At 37.5% G+C, this 22,764-nt stretch overlaps 1 protein-coding gene across 10 annotated transcripts in view; it reads right to left on the reverse strand.

Annotated features, from left to right (window-relative positions):
* The window catches only part of KIAA0825 (KIAA0825 ortholog), a 423,444-nt gene that overhangs the window by 305,295 nt on the left and 95,385 nt on the right, over positions 1-22,764 (reverse strand). For 7 of the 10 annotated variants that reach the window (XM_038403489.2, XM_043514582.1, XM_038403487.2 and 4 more), the window contains one exon: positions 22,221-22,360. In XM_038403489.2, coding sequence (XP_038259417.1) covers positions 22,221-22,351 — 131 coding nt within the window. In that variant the 5' untranslated portion in view covers positions 22,352-22,360. The remainder of the gene's footprint in view (positions 1-22,220; positions 22,361-22,764) is intronic. The other 3 variants (XM_043514581.1, XM_043514586.1, XM_043514587.1) reach the window with 1 other exon arrangement.

The following is a 22,764-nucleotide window of genomic DNA, read 5'->3' on the forward strand; positions in this document are numbered from 1 at the left end:
AAATGTTGCAGTTTCATATTTTCCTTTTGCCACTCGGTAACCAAAAGTTCAGCAAGTTTTAAAAAGTTAGAGAATAGGAAAAGAAAAGAAAGGGAAAAAGGAAAAAAAAAACAAACAAAAAACCTAGGTATCATTTACTTTATTGCAGCTTTTTTCATTTGCGGACCCCTAAAAAATTTTTAATGGAGGTGCGGACCCCTTTGGAAATCTTAGACATAGTCTGCAGAGCCCAGGGCTCCGCAGACCACAGTGGAAAACCACTGTTCTATGGTAAAGACAACCCTCTGTGGATGGTTTCAGAGTAGCAGCCGTGTTAGTCTGTATTCGCAAAAAGAAAAGGAGTACTTGTGGCACCTTAGAGACTAACAAATTTATTAGAGCATAAGCTTTCGTGAGCTACAGCTCACTTCATCGTTTTTGACATTACACTGCATATTCATCATAATAATATTGTTATGGCATAATTATGATGCATTTTGTACAAGATGGGTCATGTAAGGTGTCATTTGAAAAGTTATTATTTGCTGGATAGGACTATCCTATTTATATGCATATACCATTTTTGTATCTGAAGTTATGAATATTGATTATGGTTCTGTATTTCAAATGGGCTTACTCTGAAAAACACCCACAGACAGCCCTTCAGGTACAACAATGAAGAAGCCAAACAGTGTTAATGGCTCATCAACAAAGACAATGGGCTGTGGAATAGTTTAGCCTTCCTGTGGATGTTTCGGCCAGCCTGTAAGTAATAGCTGCTATGACTCTACAAGGGCACCTGACCAGACCAGGTCTCTGGACTCCATTCTGGGTGCCTGTGTTTCTCTACAAACTAAGGCAGGGAGTACTTGTGGCACCTTAGAGACTAACAAATTTATTTGAGCATAAGCTTTCGTGAGCTACAGCTCACTTGTTCTTCACTCCCCCACAACTCAACACTTGAGAGAAGCTCCAAAAGAAAAGGGGGGGGGGGTGTTAGGGCGGAAGGGAATCCCAAGCTGCAAAACAAGTGCAGCTTGTGCCTTGAGAATCTGCAAACCTACTTGTATCATCAGTCAGGGTGAGAAATTGTTAATTCAAATCCTATCCTTCTAGTATGTTAAACTTAGTTAATAAATTTGTTTTATATTTTAACCTAAACCAGTGTGCCTTTAAGAGAAGTGTCTGGGGAAAATCTCAGCTTAGTTACCACAAGTGTGCATATTCCTCTACACACTGAGGGACAGGTGAACCGAGTAATAAATTCATACTGGTCAGGGTTTTGACCAGGATAGGACTTTATAGCTCTGGGGTCCTAGGCTTTGAAGCTGGGGGTAATCTTGGCTGTAGCCTTTTTATTGTTGGTTCATGCAGTGGCTGGTCAAAGCCTGCATATAACCACATCTGGCTGTGTCCCTGCCTGTGTAAATGCTGGTGGAAGTGCAAGACCAGGAGTAGTCTAGAGATTATCACAGCAGCACAGTGTGAGAGGAAACCCAGGCTGGTCAGTCAGAGGACTCAGTGGCACCCCAGTTCCAGGTGGCACCCCTGGGGGAAAACCGGTCACACCTCTACTACATGGTCTGCAGACCCACAGGTTGAAAACCACTATTGTATTACATTGAGTAACAAAAATGGAAAAAAATCAAAAATGTATATAATCAGTTTTCAAAAAACAAAGCGACACAGCTTTTTTCTTAATTTAAATGACTGAATTTTTTTTGTTGAAAACAATTTATGAAAAATGTAATTTTCCATGAAAACAAGAAAACTTAGTAAAAATTTTCAGTTTGCTTTAAAAAGACAGCTATTAAGTGGCAAAAAACTTCAGACAGTACTAACTCAGGCTGAGTTAGTAGTGAACCAGAAATCAGAGGTGAAAGGTCATTGCTGTAACCCACCCAGTGATCATATTTTTACTTTATTTAAATGGCTTACTTTGCTTGTCACCATGAAAGGTTTTCCTCTTTTCCCCCCCACTGCTGCTGGTGATGGCTCATCTTAAGTGATCACTCTCCTTACAGTAAAAAGAAAAGGAGTACTTGTGGCACCTTAGAGACTAACAAATTTATTAGAGCATAAGCTTTCGTGAGCTACAGCTCACTTCATCGGATGTAGCTCACGAAAGCTTATGCTCTAATAAATTTGTTAGTCTCTAAGGTTCCACAAGTACTCCTTTTCTTTTTGCGAATACAGACTAACACGGCTGCTACTCTGAAACCTCTCCTTACAATGTGTATGATAAAACCCATTGTTTCATGTTCTCTGTGTGTGTATATAAATCTCCCCACTGAATTTTCCACCAAATGCATCCGATGAAGTGAGCTGTAGCTCACGAAAGCTTATGCTCAAATAAATTTGTTAGTCTCTAAGGTGCCACAAGTACTCCTTTTCTTTTTGCGAATACAGACCAACACAGCTGCTACTCTGAAACTCTGATAATTTGATGTTGTTGTTTTCCTTTACAAAAATAATAGCAATTTATTTCCTCAAAAAGATTTCTGGAATTCAAATGATGCATACTATCAATATATCTTCAACAGTGGGTTAAATTTGGGGCCTCTTCTATTTGTCCCTTTAAAATAATTGAAAATAAATAATTATAGCAGGCTGAATAAAAAAGAAGCCCACTGCAAACTTGGAGTGTGAAAGATATTCATAACTGCATTAACTCTTAAGATCCCTTCAAAATTTGAAGGGAAGATCAAAAATAAAAATATGTTCATATGTTTCTGAAATAACCACCAGTAGGTCATTTAAAAGTCACATAATTTCAAATGTGTCCTTTTACAACAGTTTACTCTTACATACTTTATCAGTAGAAGCTTTGTATTAAGGTCTGTGAGAAAGTGTATTGTAGTATATTTAAAAATATATGAAGTGAACAGTTCAGAAAGCATCTACTCTATTATATGAAGATGCCAAATTTTATAACTGCATCATCCTCAGAAATCAAACTCGCCAACAACAACCAATTCAAAATTATATGAAAACCTCTTTAAAATTAATCATGTGTGGGTGGTCTATAAAACACACTATATAAAAAAGTTAAGTAAAGATCTTTTCAAGACAACTCTAAGTATGAGCAAGTTTAAAATTAAGTGCACTGAAACAAATATCTCCTGAGTATCAAAGGGCCTTTTCATGAGTGCAAAGGACTTCCATGAAAAATAATACCTCTCTGATTGTGGTCCACTCAATTTCCTGATGGGATAACTCCATCCATGAATACCAGTTCTGAACACAATAAAAGATTGGCATGTATCTTTTATCTTGTGTAAACTGTTCTCAGGACTGTGAAATCCAATGCCCTGTTCATACACCTTAGCTGCCGGGACACTATATTTTATTTATGAGCCTATGGTGTCTCATTCAATGAAACCTAACAGATTACAGCATTGTGAATTGTAAAGACTCAGGTGTCGTTAGTCTACCTAAATCAGTTTCAATTAGCTTAAATCAGCTTTTATACTAATCTCTGACATCTGAATCAGGGTACTAGCCAATGATCTACAAACCATTAATAGGCTAAAGCCTTTACAGCACCAGATATTTTAGCAATTTGTCCTAACACTGATAAAGGGATTAGGCAGACAAATTTCAGTGAACCTCCCTGTAGGTACAAATAATGACAATTCAGTTCACTTTATTTGATCTTTTTATCCCAATAAACTAAGCATCAATTTTTTGTCTAAAACTGTACTTTTTGCATTGGATAAAACCTTTTTCATATTCTTTAGTTCATATCATATGGTAGTGAAGCAGAATCTCAGTATTACTTTCCCTCCTGTTCTTTACAAGGTTTTGTAAGACATTTTATGCTATTAGTATTTGTTCAATTACAGTTTTCTATTCCACTGTATTAATTACATCAGTCAATAACATATTTAAGAATCAGGCCACTGAATAAACAACTTAAAATATTCAATGTCCATTTTCAGAGCGTAGAAAGAAATAAACTTAAATATGTAATACTTTGAAAGAAGCATCAAAGTAAACAGGCTTACAACTATTCTGATAAAAATATAGTCAAAAGCTAGCCTCTTAAACTTGAAATCTCATGCCAGGAATGAGGGCCTGTAGCTGTGCCTGTCCTGTCACTGGGCAGCCAATGGACACAGCTGGCCCACAACAGAACCCTACTGCTTGGCTGAGGCAGTCAGGTGGCTTGCTCTTAATCCCAGCAGCTGCAGAATATCAGTGGCTGCTCACTGTGGATTCTCTGTCTTCCTTTGGTTGCTTCTTGATGATTACCTGTTCTGTTCATTCCTCTGGGGCACCTGGCATTGGCCACAGTCGGAAGACAGGATACTGGGCTAGATGGACCTTTGGTCTCACACAGTATGGGCATTCTTAAGTTCTTATAACTTCATGGGGAAGACAAACGTTTCTCAAATTGGGGGTTCTGATCCAAAAGGGAGTTGCAGGGGGGTTTCAAGGTTATTTTTTGGGGGGGGGGTTGTGGCATTGCCACCATTACTTCTGCACTGCCTTCAGAGCTAGGTGGCCAGAGAGCAGTGGCTGCTGATCAAGGGCTCAGCTCCGAAGGCAGCAGCGCAGAAGTAAGGGTGGAAATACCATATCATGCCATCCTTACTTCTGTGCTACTTCTGGCAGGGGCTCTGCCTTCAGAGCAGGGCTGCTGTCCAGCAGCCAATGTTCTCTGGCCATCCAGCACCACCGCCAGCAGCAGCACAGAAGTAAGGGTAGCAGTTTGCAACCCCTCTTACAATAACCTTGCGACACCTCACCCATAACTCCCTTTTGGGTCAGGACCCTACAATTACAACACCATGAAATTTCAGATTTAAATATCTGAAATTATTAAATTTATTATTTTTAAAATCCAATGATCATGAAATTGACCAAAATGGACCGTGAATTTGGTAGAGCCCTAGTTATGATTCTATTACTGCTGATGAAACAAAACAAAAACATGCAACAAACCCTGAGAGTAAAACTTTCAAATGCACTTAAATGATTTAGGCCCCTAAATCCCATTACCTTTTAACAGGATTTAGGTGCCTAAGTTACTTAGATGCTGTTGAAAATGTTACCCCAAGCCTGTTCAAGCGCAAATAGAAAACAATAGCTGAATTACTAAATAATTAAAGAATGGACTGGAATATGAATCTAAAGAGAAATTTTCTTTAGCAAAGTAATCTTAAATGTCAACTGACAAGAACGCTTTTATCATGAAAAAAATGAAACGTATTTGAAAATCATATTTCTTACATTTCTTATTCTGAAACTAGTGCTAGCATCATAGAAGACTGGGATTGGAAGAGACCTCGGGAGGTCATCTAGTCCAACCCCCTACTCAAAGCAGGACTAACCACAACTAAATCATCCCAGCCAGGGCTTTGTCAAGCCAGGCCTTAAAAACCTCTAAGGATGGAGACTCCACCACCTCCCTAGGTAACCCATTCTGGTGCTTCACCACCCTCCTAGTGAAATCGTTTTTCCTAATATCCAACCTCAACTGCAACTTGAGACCATTACTGTTGACTCATATCAGCTTCTCATCCTCTGTAATCCCCAGGTCCTTTTCTGCAGAACTGCCTCTCAGCCAGTCAGTCCCCACCCTGTAGCAGTGTATGGGATTCTTCCATCCTAACTGCAGGACTCTTCACTTATCCTTGTTGAACCTCATCAGTTTTCTTTTGGCCCAATCCTCTAATTTGTCTAGGTCACTCTGGAACCTATCCCTACCCTCCAGTGTATCTACCTGGAGTCCCCACCTTAGTGTCATCCGCAAACTTGTTGAGGGTGCAATCCATCCCATCATTCAGCTCATTAATGAAATGTTGAGCAAAATCGGCCCCAAGACCAACCCCTGGGGCACTCTGCTTGATACCAGTGCCAACTAGTCATTGAGCTGTTGATCATTACCTGCTGAGCCCGATGATCTAGCCAGCTTATTCACGTTATAGTCCATTCATCCAATCCATAACTTTTTTAACTTGCTGGCAAGAATACTATGGGAGACCATATCAAAAACTTTGCTAAAGTCAAGATATATCATGTCCTCTGCTTTCCCCATATCCACAGAGCCAGTTATCTCATCATAGAAGGCAATCAAGTTGGTCAGGATAACACGCCGTTGGTGAATCCATGTTGACTTTCCTGATCACATTCCTCTCCTACAAGTGCTTCAAAATGGATTCCTTGAGGACCTGCTCCATGAGTTTTCCAGGGACTGAGGTAAAGCTTACCAGTCTGTAGGTCCCCCAGATTCTTCTGCTTCCCTTTTTTAAAGATGGGCACTATATTTGCCTTTCAAAGATAATGGCCAATGTGATTGCAGAGCCATCAGACAACTCGCCCAGCACCCTGGGATGTATTGCATCTGGCCCCATGGACTTGTGCATGTCCAGCTTTTCCAAATAGTCCTTAACCTGTTCTATCACCACTTAGAGCTGCTCACCTCCTCCCCTGCGGTCCAGTGCAGCAGTCTGGGAGCTGACCTTGTCTGTGAAAACCGAGGCAAAAAAAGCATTGAGTACTTCAGCTTTATTCACATCATCTGTCACTAGGTTGCCTCCCCCATTCGGTAAGGGTCCCACGCTTTCCCTGATCTTCTTGTTGCTAACATACCTGTAGAAACCCTTCTTGTTACCCTTCACATCCCTTGCTACCTGCAACTCCATCATCTTGACATTTCTGACAATGCAGAATGGAGGATAGAGAGTAACTTAATGGCAAAAAGAGACTGCAAGGATTGAAAATCTTTATGGCTAGCAACTTTGCCACCATCATGTTCTGGTCAAGGAGTTCTAGCACCTGCAGGTGTGCCTTAATCTGAAAACTCAGTCTGGAACTTCCTAAGTCACTCAATGTTAAATCAACACATTCACTGGGATAACTTAATCTTATTGAAAGATAATTTTTAAAGCGAATGTATCGCTTCTTGACAGGAGTGGAGACTTATGTCCTGTTTAGCTGCAAAATCAGTAACATGAGGGAACTGGCAAGGAAAGCTTCGCCATACTGATATGCAGGCCCTCTCAGAGGTCCAGGCCACTTCAAGCTTTTGAGATCCCTAGCCATAATCAAAATAAAAAATGATGACACATGAAAACAAAATTGGCACCAAAAAAAGAGAGAGACAATTTAATTTTTTTATTTAACAAATGCTTTTCTAGCCTTTTTCTGTGCAAATCAATCCACTAATTATAGAGAAAAATCTAGCTTTCATACAATATCACAGTTGATATTAAACATGGCGAGCCCATTCAAACGCTCTTGTCCCATAGTTGAATGATGATAGTTCTTTACCTTCTTCAACACGTTGACGGTGTGTTCACCTGAAGCCAATGATGCAGGCAAGCTGACAAAAATACACAATACAATTGTGATATTAGATAACACCCCAGAGAGTCCAAGTTTGAGCATTTCTTGAAGCAATTCCTTTGGCTTGCAATTCAATTTAAAGTTCATGGAATATATTCATTTGAGGAAGAGGACCTCATCACTGAGATCTTTTGAAATTTCTTTGTTGTATTGTTGCTGCAGTTGTTCAGCTGCAGAAAGTAGATGTGCATTACTCAATCTGTTGAACTACCAAAAAAGGTACAAATTAGCCGCAGTGACTCAAATTGATATGCAAGACTTGATTGAATAGAGTAAATGATGACAAGGAAGACACTGACCCTATAATGCTGCTCGACATCAGATGCAGTAGGTAAGTTGCGATTGGTGGAAAACTCAGATGAAATGCCAATATTCTGTGCTACTAATTTGGACACAGTCAAGATCGCATCCCATTGTTCACGAATCTGTTGAATGTCATTGATAAGACTTTCAGCATTAGCCCTCTCAACATCAAGTGTAGCACTGAGTGCTTCAATTACCAGATTAGTTTGGTAGATCATTGTAAATAGCTTCATCCACAAGATGGCATCAGAATGCATTCAAATTTGGACATATTCTTCTGAATAGACTGAAGTTCAGTTCAAGCCTGTGCAGTGAGATTGAGAGATTCAAATTAATTTAAAGCCATTTGAATTTAAATCACTGAAATCAAAACTTGTTGAACACCATCAATCTGTGCAGACCATCTGGTTTTGGACATCCCATGCAGTGAAACAGGAAGATATTGCTTCAGAATTTCCCATCTTTGTGGACTGCTACTGAAGAGATTGTAGATTTGCTGAACAGTTCCAAAATAATTAATTGCCTCCTTGCATTTTTCAGCACAGTCAACACCTACAGGGTTTAGTGTGGGATTTCCACAGCTGGAGAAAATACAGTTTGAATTATGCTCCGGCAGAACTGCCTGCACACCTTTGTGCTCCCAAGCCATATTAGAACCATTGTCATAGGCTTGACCAATGCAGACTTGAAAATCTAACTTAAAACCTTCTAGAATTGCTAGTACTTCAGGAGCAATTTCTTTTCCAGTGTTTATCGTGAAATTATCAAACAAAATAAACCTTTCTTCATTTGAAAATTTTGAGCTCTCTACAATCTTAACATATCGAATAACCATAGTAATCTGTTCCTTGTGAGAACAATCTGGAGTGGCATCAACGATGATTGAAAAATACTTGGCATTTCGAATCTCATCAAGAATTTCTATTTGTATGAATGACCCACATATCTTAAACTCGTTGTGTGCGCGTGTGGAGAGATAATGGACTTGCATACACTTTTGACTCTCTTGCAATTCTCAAAGACGTTTAACATGCTTTGATAAAAGTGGGTCATATTTGCTGAGGAGCTCAACTATGCCTAGAAAGTTTCCATTTGCATGATCACCAGTACATTGACTGTAACAAAAGAAAGCCAATCCCCTCTCAGAAAGAAAAAGGATGACATTCAAGATGCGCTCAAGAAGTTTCTTCCAGTTAGTTTCTGTAGAGAGTTCAGTCAAGAGTAAATTCTGAACTGAACTTTCAGCTGATGCTGCCCTACTGGCTGATTTCCATGCAACATAGTTTTCTTTGTGTGACGTTGAACTCTCATGTGATGGTATTCGGTCTTTCAACTTCCTCCAACCTCTGTTGATGCTCCATCCTGATTGATCAGAGAGAACTGTTGCATTTGCAGCACTTTTGTTCGAAACGAAGCAGAGTCCACAGTACAGAGATTGTTTTTCCATACTCCAGCATAACCAGTCTCTTGTGCAGGTCTCACCATTTGGAAGTGTTTTTGTCAGCAGACGAGTAGGGAAAGCATGATTATCAGCATCTCGTGGAATGTTATTTGGAATTTCAAAACAATTAATTTGAAGAAAAGGTTGCATTTGGGCAGCATTGCTCTTATTAATAATTCCAATGTCAGTCACAGTCAAACCTGTAGTACTCATGAATTGCTCTTTCTGCGTTAAGATCTACATCTTCCTGTTGCTGTTGAGTTTCTTGATCGTACACAGGATCTTCTGCTGCATCTGTTACTGTTGGCACATCTCCTTCTTGACTACTGTCCTCATGTTCAGATACTGGCATTGAAGTATCACCTGTTGCAGAGTTTTCATTATCTGTAGCATTGTTTGTTGGGTAAGGTGTGTTTTCCAGTGGTTTGAGAAATGAAGTTATTGGCTTTGAGCTCTTAGCTGCTGCTTCACTCAGTTGTTTTTGCCATCTCTTGCTTGCATCACTTTCAAATCTCCTCTTCATGGTTATCTAGCTGATCAATATGTAGCCTATCCACACTTGTAATATTCTGCTGTAAATAAGTAGCTTATCTACACTTGAAATCTTCTACTGTAAACATGTACACAAATGCTGAATGGTACACAAATGCTTAAAAGACTTAAAACAAAGAAATATTAATTAAGAACATAAAATGAAAGTCATACAGGTTATTATCCTGATCACTGAATCAAAACTCAAACATGCAAGGTATAATATAACAGGCTGAGCTGAAAACAAAGGGATGACATATATATATATATGTATATATATAAAAACACAGACAAGGATACAGACAAAGGGAAAATGTCCAAAAATTTCAAACGTGTTTCCTCACAAAACTCACTGTACAAGATGGTCCTCACAAACTTTCACCTTGAATCTGGGTCTAGAGACTATGAAAGCCTATGATGATGATGGCCAAGCTAGGGCTCAACCAACCAATCAGTCATCTCTTTTAGCTACCACATGAAGATAATAATGATTAATTCTCACACATAAATAATTCCTTAGTCAATTAGTCGTAAAACTATAAAGACACTAAAATGTAACAATTCTCTACCTTTCAACATGCACTTCATCTAGCACCAGCCACTAGTAGTGGTTTGTTTATATAATCAGCTGACCTCAGAGGACTTATTCATCATGGTCTAATCTTGTGCCATCAGAACAGATATATTTTTATTAATACTTCTGAACATTTTTAACTCTTTAAATATGACAAACTTGACAAATATATGACAAATATAACAAAAAAATTATGTCTTATCAAATCACATCTCTAATTTGCTTAAATTTGCAGCTCTAAGATGAGTGTGTGTCACATTTTGGTCTGATACGGATGTGCATAAAAACAAGATGCAAAACTTATCAAATACCAAAAAATTAGCAAGTGTTAATTGGCCAATTGGCCCTGCTGATATGTCTCATCCTGATCTGGAGAAATCACGCTTAAAAGTAAGAATAGTTCAGTTTCTATATCCCATGCCCTATTTGCTTTGACTACCAAATAATAATTTTAAGGCTGGATTTTGTGATGTGGATGCCAAACCACTACACTCTGAACTCATTTTACAGCCATAAAATAGCAGTGAGATTTCTATTTTTAGTGCACTAGCTAGATGAGAGCTAGCACAGGTATGTCTACTCCAGTTGGCAATCACACTCCAGCTCCAAGTATATACATACCCTAAAGGTGCCACAAGTGCCTAAGATGCTTTAGACCATTCAAATTTGAACTAAGGATCTTACATTTGTATTATTTGATCTGAATCTAAGGATCTTACATTTGTATTATTTGATATTTGTGCTAACCATGAAAGGATACTAGAATTTTTAGAAAAACAATTAAGTACATAATGTTTCTACAGTGTTTTGAAGACAAAAAGCATTATGTGCACTTATTATTATTAATTATTTTAGTGCATTATTTGTTAAAAAACTTACCTGTTAAGAAACTCAACAGGATTTGTTAATGGAAAACTCATCTGATCATTTGTAATGGATCAGAAGACTTGCTCTACATGGTGGTGGGAAAATATTTAACAATAATTATCGCAATGGCTTTCCTTACAAAAACTATTTTTTAGGAACTGCAAAGGGTCTGGAGAGGAGTGCAGCCAGTAAGTTCCTGTTCATCTTACAACAGAGGCCTGCCATGCAGCCAAAATTAAGAACATGTGCCATGATTACAGGCAACTATAGAGGAGGATGTTGATGCTTCAGTACTATTGTGTGTATCTTCTTATTATATATTCCATTCTATGCATCCGATGAAGTGGGCTGTAGCCCACAAAAGCTTATGCTCTAATAAATTTGTTAGTCTCTAAGTTGCCAAAAGTAGTCCTGTTCTTTTTTTAATAAGCACCAGGTTATCCATAATGATAAATCATTTATTTCCTAGTGGATACAATTAATTCAACTCATGGATAAGATACAAGTGAAAAATCATGGAGATTCCTAAACTTATGACCTTTAACTGGGCCTGATGCAGAAAAATTTATATAGGATATGATTTTTTCCCATTTTATTTGTATATCTTTTTTATTAAAATAGTGTGTGCCCTCACTGTTTTTGATAACTTGCTGTTATTCTGATGGTCTAATTTGTTTTATACTTTACAAAGAACTGACAGATTAGATTAATATAGCTTCACATTTGTAATGCTTATTCTGTTCAGTTCTAGGCCACATCTACACTACCTGCCGGATTGGCGGGTAGTGATCCATCTATCTGGGATCGATTTATCGTGTCTAGTGTAGATGCGATAAATCAATCCCCGATTGCTCTGCTGTCAACTCCAGAACTCCACCGAGGGCAACTCCAGCAGTCAGTATACAAGCATGCAAGTCACCCTCTGACTTCCACCACCCAGTTACTTTTTTCAGGGTGACCCTCCCCAGACCTGAATTTCCTCCAAATCTCTGTACTTTACATCCCTCTAGAAGAACACTTTCAGAAGTTAAGTTCACTGCCCCTTTTAAAGAAACAGTATCCCATAGCTTACTACCTTGACACTCATTTTAATCAACACACTGAACTGGTTTAGGTAAAAGTAAAATAAGTTTATTAAACAAAAAGTCATAGGTTTAAGTAATACCAAATGCAAGGTATAAAGAAAGGATTCTCACCAAGTCTCTTTTCCAGCATGGCTGACCAGACACTTTGGCCAGGACCCTTCACAGATCTCAAAGTGCTCAGTTCCTTTTTCTCCTTGGATGAAGGATGCCAAAATGGCTTTTTTTCTCTCCTTATATCTTCCCAAAGTTCATTGGCCTTGCTTTGAGAGGCAAGGCTGCTTCCTGGGTGTACAGTCCCCCATCCCCAACTGAGATTAAGTGGCTATCTTGCCTCACTTACTCTCTTGATGGCTTTGTTTATCTTGTATGTAAATGTACTTTTCTTTTCTTTAGTCACACCTTGCTTAATTTACATAGGAGACATTCCTTTGGCTGGAACAGGTGTGGCATAGGGATTCCTTGTCAAATACATTTTAAAAACATATTTCCAGCACATACCTATAAAGTCCTTTGTGAATTTTTTGTACACTCATCATATAATATTAATGATCAGTGAGTTATTAGTTTACCAGTGATCTATTACAAGCCATCTTTTACGTATATAGCATGACAAGAGTGCATCAACTGGCACTGGGGAGCTCTTAGGGTCACACATGTATCTTTCTCTTTGCTAAACTAAATAGATTGACTCAGCTTCTTAAATATCCCACTGTGCAGCAGAGTTTCCAAACCTTATACCAATCTTGTGGCATTTTTCTGGAGCTATCCAGTTTTTCAAAATCCCTTTTAAAGTATGTATGGTAGAACTGCATACAGTATTCCAATAATAGTCTTATCACTAACTTGTTTAGAATGTAGCTCCAACATGCTCTCCTTCATTCTTATGCCAACTAAAAAGTAGGAGGAAAATCTTATGCTCCAAATAAAGGAATAGATACTCAGAGGATTGGTAGAAAATGGAGTCTTTCCCTTTGAAATTACTGATCTGGATATAACCCAGGTGAATAATAGCTAAAAATCATTGCTAGATGTTAGAGAGAGAGAGAGAGAGAGAGAGAGAGAGAGACAAAGAGGGTGAATCTGTTCTATCTTGCATTTTGCTGTGAGACTGGGAGTACCCTTCGTAGACCTGAAGAAGACCTCTGGGTAGGCTCAAAAGCTTGTTTCTCTCACCAAAAGAAGTTGAACCAATAAAAGATATTACCTCCTCCATCTTGCCTCTCTAATATCCTGGACTGACCTGGCTATTTGCTAGCCGTTGACTGTTTGGTGGCCACTGTGAAATGAGTTGGTGGTCTTATGCAAGTTCATAAGAAATCAGTGCCCACATCCCAAAGAACAGCATCCGATGAAGTGAGCTGTAGCTCACGAAAGCTTATGCTCTAATAAATTTGTTAGTCTCTAAGGTGCCACGGGTACTCCTTTTCTTTTTGCGAATACAGAATAACACGGCTGCTACTCTGAAACCAGAATAAAGACTGAATGGGAATAAAACTGTACTATCCTTTCAGCTCAATGATGAACCTTGCTTATGAACTAGAAGCACATTAATGAAGGCTGGCAGTTAAGGGATACTCCTAGTTTTGTTAAATAGAGGATGTTAGTACTATCATTCTAGTATCTTTCAAAAGCACTATCATCACAAAAAGTATACTACAGAATAAATGCTGACAGTACAGTAGATGACCACCTATATAACAGAAAATCTACGCACTATTTTTAGAGATGAATTCTCTCTTCAGACTAAGTTACCAGTATCAAAATATTACTGCCTTTCCCACTCATTCAGTGCATCAGGACTAGAGGATGTGCCTTTGACTTGACCAAGAAGAAAAGTACCTCCATTTAGCTTGGTAACATCTTCTAGTAGAATCCTTCAAGCTATTAGAAAGGATATCTTGCACGGCTGTGGAACATGAATATTCTAAGGATGATGCCCATCCAAATACCAATCCTGAGGTGAAGTGGACATGGGTCGAGGTGCTTGATCTTGCCATTCCACAGAGTCAGGATCTTGGAAACTTTGGGAGGATGATTGGTACTTGGTATGACATCCATAGGAGGTTGAGAAACCAAAACTATTTGGACAAGTAGAGGGTGATCAGGATAACCTGTGGTCTGTCTTGCTGGATTTTGCATAGAACTCATGGGACCTGAGGGATTAGGGACCCAATGGAGTAGGAGATTCTGGATACAGGACAGTGAAAATGTCCAGTGGAGTGGCAATGGATTCAGTGCTACCGGGTGTAAGAGGCTGCAGAAGCCGGAGGAGATTGTGTAACTGCCAAGGAAGAGAGTGCTGTGGATAGGCAAAGTTAGCAATGATCGGTCATCATTGGTGCTGGCGGATCCTGGGGTTTGGGAAGTGCTAAGGTTGATGGTATTAATGAATTGTGGTCTGGTATCAATGTAGCCCAATATTTTTGGGCTTTCTTGTTGTGCCTCTAGGACTTAGAACATACTAAGTCCTCACAGGCCAAGTTGATGGGCTTGTTAAGAGCTGAATCTGACTTTTTCAAAGTGGATTTAGAGAAAAACGTAGTTTCATGCTTATGAGAGTGCTTTCTGGACTTCTGACAAGATACCCTTCCCCCGGGGGAGGGTGGTCTGTAGAAGCAGACTGTCCCACACCAGAGTTGGACTTTGCAGCAGCAGGCACACTCTTTGTTGAATCACGCTGATATATAGGGCAGTTTTCCAGCCTGGATCCAACTGAGGCCTCATTGTCTTCTTCATGGGGTATTTCTGGAGATGAAGTTCCCACCTTTCTCAGGTATGGCTGGGGAATGATTGGCAGATACTGCACCTCGCTGCAATGTGGGCTTCCCCAAGGTAGAACAGGCAGCACTGGTAGTCATCACTGACCAAGCAAGATCGTAGGCAAGAAGCGCAAACTTTGAAGCCAGGAGTTCTGGGCATAATCCAGTACCCATACAAGCGGGTGGGGGATTCCCCCCAAAAAGGAGACTAAGTTTAACACTAAGAGATCTATAAAAACACTAAAAACTGTACATGTTAAAACTATTTACAAAGCTAAAGCTAAATCTTATCTTGTAGGAAAAAGCTGAAGCTACCGGAGGTTCTGACTCGGATCATGTGGTGGTGAGAAGAACTAGAGAGATGGGGTCCGTCTGCCCTACCCTTTATCCCCTCGTCAGAGGCACGAAGCGAGCCAGGGCACATGTGCGGACTAACGAAAGCTACTTTCAAATTCTCTGGCTCTGGGAGCATGGTGCATATGCATGAACCCATTGTAGAATACAATAGGGACTTGAAGAAGAGGGGCTATATTAAGTCTGTGTAGGACGAAATTTTGTTTTTATTATTACTTTACACATGGGTATGTTAAGATATGGCATGTCCCTAAGCACCTTCACAAGGCTTTCAAGAAGTTTAATAAGTTTGCTTAAGTACAGTTTAAACTTACTTGTGTCCACACTGTGTTCTAACATGGTTAGTCCAGCCTGTGTGGACCAGGCAAAATCATATTACAAACAAATTAAAAATAAGGCTGTTGATTAATCGCAGTTAACACATACACGATTAACTCAAAAAAATTAATCACAATTAAAAAAATTAAGCATGATTAATCACAGTGTTAAGCAATAGGATACCAATTGAAATTTATTAAATATTTTGGATGTTTCTTTACATTTTCAAATATATTGGTTTCAATTGCAATACAGAATTCAAAGTGTACACCGCTTACTTTATATTATTATTTTTAATTACAAATATTTGCACTGTAAAAATGATAAACAAAAACAGTATTTTTCAATTCACCTCATATAAGTACTGTAGTGCACTCTCTTTACTGTGAAAGTGCAACTTACAAATTTAGGATTTTTTTGTTACATAACTGCACTCAAAAACAAAACAATGCAGAACTTTAGAGCCTACAAGTCCCTCAGTCCTACTTCTCATTCAATTAATTGTCAAGACAAACAAATTTGTTTATATTTACAGGAGACAATGCTGCCCACTTCTTATTTACAATATCACTGGAAAATGAGAACAGGTATGTAAATATCTTGTGATGCCAGCTACAAAGTACCATGAGAATGCCTGTTCTCACTTTCCGCTGACATTGTGAACAAGAAGTGGGCAGCATTATCTCCTGCTAATGCAAACTAACTTGTTTGTCTGAGCGATTGGCTGAGGACTGAGTGGACTTGTAGGCTCTAGTTTTACATTGTTTTATTTTTAATATAATTTTTTTGGTACATAATTCTACATTTGTAAGTTCAATTTTCATGACAGAGATTGCATTACAGTATTTCTATTAGATGAATTGAAAAATACTGTTTCTTTTGTTTTTTACAATGCAAATATTTGTAATAAAAATAAATATAAAGTAAGCACTGTACACTTTGTATTCTGTGTTATAATTGAAATAAATATATTTGAAAATGTAGAAAACATTCAAAAATATTTAAATAAATGGTATTCTATTATTGTTTAACAGTTCAATTAATCACGATTAATTTTTTTAATTGCTTGACACCTGTAGTTAAAAAACATTCTCTCAACTACAGCATTATGTAGAACTCTTCAGAGCATGCTTTGACTACAATGTGTAACTGGGTCCACCACTTTCTTCCCAGAAAACAAACGGCTAAAAGCTTATGCTTACATTGGTGGCCAATGGATTTGCCATAAAATTGATCCTGGAATAGGAGGAGACAACCTGGAAGAAGGCTAGGCTCTGAACCCACAGCTATCCATCTAGGATAAAACCCTGAGCTGGTGAATAACTTTTCATTTTTGTTATACTTCTGATGTTTTGTTAACTTTTTTTTTCCTGATATATATTTATAGTCACCTCGATGTATATATTCTTCCACTCTCAACAAAAGGGGCATAACTAGCTTATCCTATCAGTTTGGGATTTTTTAAGCAGAGTTGATTTGCCATCATATGCATTCTTTTTAAATGCAGTCCACCCTGGTCAACCAATCCTTGTTATTTATGCAGTCATAAGTATGCCTGGTGATTTTTAGAAAACATTAACACATATCTGTCCTGAGGAGCTGAAAAAATTAAATTAAACATAACACAGTAAGGTAGGGCAAAGAAACACAGGTAAACAGGACTTACAACAGAAAAAGATATTGCAAGTTGCCTATTCTTACTTTCAAATCTTGTTTGTTTTATCATTATTAACATATTAAAATCTCGGATGGAGGTCAGCAGTAAAAGGCTCACTGAAATGAATGAATACCCAGTTCAGTCACCACTGAACTTATACCACGCTTTATGTCAAGTTCTTCTCTGAAAAGAGGCTCTACAAATGAAGTTGCAGGGATCCATGTTTGCCATTTCCACATCAAGTGTGTTCTGTTTATATGTGAAATTTTTTTTTTAAGACCGTCACCACAGCAAACACAACCTGGAATCTGAGAATCAATCCTTCTCTTTTGTGTATTAGTTCTGCAGACCAAATTGGGCCCTTAGTGACACTTGTCCAGAACCATAGTCTTCAGTGAGGTTGCAGAGATGTAACTGATAGAATTATTTACTAAGATTCAGTTGTGTATGCAGAAGAAGGAACAAAATCTACCTCATTCTTATAGAGTTGTGCTAGCTCTGCAAAGCTATCAGGAGTAAAAAGCAGTTTAAAAATGTATCCACTTAAAGTAAGCAGACATGACTGAATACACAAAGATCTGCTAAGAATTCATTTTTGCCATTTTTATACAGTCACTTTTGAGAAGAGCTGCACCATAAGCATGATTTCAAGCCCTATACAGTTATTTCCTGGTGTTCCACTAATTACAACAACAAAAAAGCTAATCATACAATGTCAGCTGAACTTTTAATTCCTGTAGAGTATTTGTACATCAGCTGCATTAAGAATTCTGAAACCTCCATATTAAACTACGAAAATAGTTACCCATTTATAATAAAGTTCAAATGTGTGTAGGGAGGAAGGAGATGAAGAGAGAGAAATGGCAGCCTACAATGAAAAAGTGAAACATGACTTCACCTTAGAATAACCCAAGGCTTAGTTTGGCACACAAACCTGGCCAGCACTGAAACTGGTCAAATTGGCTGCCTTCATAAACTGCTATAAAAATAAAGTTAAAATTCAAGTGTAATAAAAGTTCTCTTATATACGTGTTAGCCATCTTTTCTCTTAAAACTTAGGGAAAAAAACATTGTACAGATTTTTTTTTTCTGTTTATATCACAAGGAGAAAAATAGAACAATTACAATACAAAAATACTGGAGGTAATTCAACTGCTGTTGGTGGAGTGGAACATAACTGATTTGTCATGTCATACAATTTTGTAAAAGTTGTTCTGTTGGAAGGCCATGAATCAGTGTACAAGTGAGTACACACTTCTTGATCATAATTTTCACATACTGTTTAATTTTTTATATATACATGCTGTATACTATTATTTTTATTCTCTTTATTATAAAAAAACCCATAAATCTATCCAATGAAAAATAGATTACATTCCAATTGCATCAACATATTGCACAAAGTAGCTCCCTTATCATATTACTTGCAAAGATCAATGGTAACTGGAAAATGATTTCATTTCCTATAATATATTAGCAATACAATACTCTTTTTAATTAAAAAGTCACCTCAGATGTTGTTCATCTTTTGTTAAGCTCCTCTACATTCCTGAAATCGACATTTTACAGATGCAAAATAACATCTGGTAACCTCAGGGTCTTCTTGACTGAGCTGCTATTGTTGAAAAACAAGACTGTAGAAATTCAGAATTCTACAGCAAGAGCCTCAGTGGCTTGTACTACTATCATACCACAGTCTGATGTCAATCCAGAAGACAAAATCTTTGCCTCTCTTCTTTGGGCCATCCAAAGTTCATAGCTGCAGGCCCTTCTAATTTGTGGAACTAGAATTACTAAAAGACAAGCTCAACTATTCGGGGGGTGGGGGAAGAGGGGAGAATGGGGGGGAGAAGGGAGAGAGAGAGACTTGAGAATGTAAATTGATACGTGAATGGATATAAAATGATAGTGAAAGCAACCAACAGCTGGGATTTACTTCTGCAGTCAAAAAACGGCCCAACCCCTCACAAACTACACACCTTATAGGCAGAAGAGGTAACAAAAGATTGTCATACACACCTGCCTAAATGCTGATGGTGGCCTTCCTGGATGTGTAACATTTCATACAGAGCAACTTAAAACTTCAGATACTTCTGACACTGTAAAGACATCAACTGGACTTTTCTGAGTATGCCCCACATTTCCACTGATGTCGAAAGATTGGGGAATAGCACTATGAAGGGGACTGCAATTCTGTAGTTGCTAGATTTTCATTATTATCCCTACTGTAGGATTATCACTATCATTGACTCTTGTAAAGATTAAATAAATTTTTAATAAATCTTGTAAGAAATGTATTACCTTTTGTTAAAAACAGCAATATGCTGATGTCATAAAAATCAGTTTTCAGCTAGATTAACTTAAGCAGAAAAGAAAGAACTGTAAAGTATAGCTTCTGTGGGGCACATTATTGAGGACTGCTTCCTGAATAAGGTGTATAGTTTTGTGAGCAGTGGACAAAGTCCTCCTACCCAGGAGGGCCTCATCATTAAGCTATACAATCCTATATCACATTTCATCAAAGATAGCCTCTGAAGTCTCAGAAATGCTTTGGCACAGCTCAATCCCTGCTGCATACTTCAGATGTTTATGGAATAACAACACAATCATTACTGTTAAAAAGCCAGTATTTACCCAGAGTGGTATCTAAAATTCCAGTTTCTTCCTCAATACAAGAAATTACTGTCATATTAGTGGGCAAATATCTTTTTAACCAGTGACCAGTATACTTTCCGCACTCAGTATCTTTCATTCAAGGAGCTCCATGTATTTTACAAATATTTATGTATTTAGCCACACAACATCTGTGAGGAAGACATTCTTATTTTACAGAAATGGAAACTGAGATACAGAACGATTAAGTGCCCACAGGGAAGTCCAAGGCAGAGCAAAGATTAATCCCTCTGAATAATTATTCAGAGATTTCACATAGCTGAATTTTGTGCATCTTTTCTGAGAAAGAGATTATAACAGATTACCCATTCTTCATAATGAAATATTTTACCACAAATAATGCTTTAAAGTATACTCCAAAACATATGCAAGTTAGAAAGTTCTCTGCTATTATTCCAATAAGAAAATGGGCTTTAGAATAAGCAAAAAAATGGCTTAATTGCGCAATTAAAAAAAAACTAACAGCGATTAATCAATAATAGAATACCATTTATTTAAATATTTTGGATGTTTTCTACATTTTCAAATATATTGATTTCAATTACAATACAGAATACAAAGTGTACAGTGCTCACTTTCTATTTATTTTTGATTACAAGTATTTGCACTGTAAAAAAACAACAGAAATAGTATTTTTCAATTCACCTAATACAAGAACTATAGTGCAATCTCTATCATGAAAGTTGAACTTAAAAATGTAGAATTATGTAAAAAAAAACAACTGCATTCAAAAATAAAATAATGTAAAATTTTAGAGTCTGCAAGTCCACTCAGTCCTACTTTTTGTTCAGCCAATTGCTCAGACAAACAAGTGTATTTACATTTGCAGGAGATAATGCTGCCCGTTTCTTGTTTACAATGTCACCGGAAAGTGAGAACAGGCACTCTCATGGCACTGTTGTAGCCAACATCGCAAAATATTTAAGTGCCAGAAGCACTGAAGATTCATATGTCCCTTCATGCTTCAACCACCATTCCAGGGGACATGGGTCCATGCTGATGACAGGTTCTGCTCAATAACTATCCAAAGCAGTGTGGACCAATGCATGATCATTTTCATTATTTGAGTCAGATGCCACCAACAGAAGGTTGATTTTCTTTTTTGGTAGTTTGGGTTCTGTAGTTTCCGCATTGGAGTGTTGATCTTTTAAGACTTCTGAAAGCATGCTCCACACCTCATCCCGCTCAGACTTTGGAAGGCACTTCATATTATTAAACCTTGGGTCGAGTGCTGTAGCTATTTTTAGAAATCTCATATTGGTACCTTCTTTGCATTTTCTGAAAACTGCAGTGAAAATGAACAACATGTGCTGGGTCATCATCCGAGACTGCTATAACATGAACTGTATGGCAGAATGTGGGTAAAACAGAACAGGGGACATACAGTTCTCCCTCAAGGAGTTCAGTCACAAAAATTTAATTAACACATTTTTTTAATGAGTGTCATCAGCATGGAAACATATCCTCTGGAAAGGTGGACGAAGCATAAAGGGACATACAAATGTTTAGCATATCTGGCACGTAAATATCTTGCAATCCCAGTTACAAAAATGCCATGGAAATGCCTGTTCACACTTTCTGGGGACACTGTAAATAAATAATATACGAAAACATAGAAAAACATCCAAAATATTTAATAAATTTCAATTGATAGTCTATTGTTTAGCAGTGTGATTAAAACTGCGATTAATCCTGATTAAATTTTTAATCATGATTAATTGTTTTGAGTTAATCACATGAGTTAACTACGATTAATCGACAACTCTACTTATTTATAATGAGCATCGATAGAGTCACCTGCTTTTTTCACTTTAGGAATAAATATTTAAAAGCAGCATTATGGATTCAAAACATACATTTTCTCTAACATAATATAATGATTTTAAGATTACCCTTATATTCTTTATATATTGTATCAAATTTCATAGCTCTTTTACCAAGAAATACAATAAAAGCAAACCTCACCCGCAACACCAGCACCAGGTCTGAGGTTTGAGAACACTGAAAACACATGTTCTCTCCATTTCTGTATAAAAGCAAATTCACTGTTTTTGAAGTCTGTGACGATTCAAGCTATTAATATTAGCTATGCAGAGAGAAACAAATAAAAAGGTAGCTAATATCTTCTAAGGCATGAAACACCCCCCCCCCCCCCAAAAAAACCCAACCCATAAGTGTTGGCTGAATTAAGGCAAAACTGGTAGTGAAATAAACTTTAAATATTTTATGTTATCACCACAAAAAGAGGAAAGGAAACAAATCTTTTAAAAATGTAAATGGCTTACTGATACATTGGACAAAAAAGGAAACATTTAAAATACGTTACCTAGCAGAATTTTTCTTTATTTTCTCATCAATGTCACTGAGGATCTGTTGAAACTCCAGGTCCCCAGGAAGAATGTTTAACAAACAGTCTAAGTTGGAAGAATCAAGAGAATATTCACCTCCCCACTCCATTTCCAGAACCTGAAATAAATGGAAAAGAAATAGCAAATGTAAAAAAATGGGATTAAATAATAAAAAAATGTAGCTTTTATTTTAAATATTAAAGTCCATATGATATTTCGTTTTCTGAAGTTACTCTTAGATTAACAAGGTATATATAATTATAATGGGAACATTAAACCAGTGAAAATATACATTTTTGCATGCTATTGCATGAAATACTGTAGAGGAGTAGCTTGCAGTATATCTTAAAACTAAATTAATTAGAGTAGTTAATTAGTAACCCACAGTTTAGTCAAAAACAAAATCAGCTAAAATTTTCCTAATAGTAACAGAATTACTCTCTATAATACTCTCAAATTTGTTAGTCTCTAAGGTGCCACAAGTACTCCTTTTCTCTATAAAACAACTTTGTGATACAGAAG

The sequence above is a fragment of the Dermochelys coriacea genome, chromosome 5 (assembly GCF_009764565.3).
Source record: "Dermochelys coriacea isolate rDerCor1 chromosome 5, rDerCor1.pri.v4, whole genome shotgun sequence".
NCBI classification, from domain to species: domain Eukaryota; kingdom Metazoa; phylum Chordata; order Testudines; family Dermochelyidae; genus Dermochelys; species Dermochelys coriacea.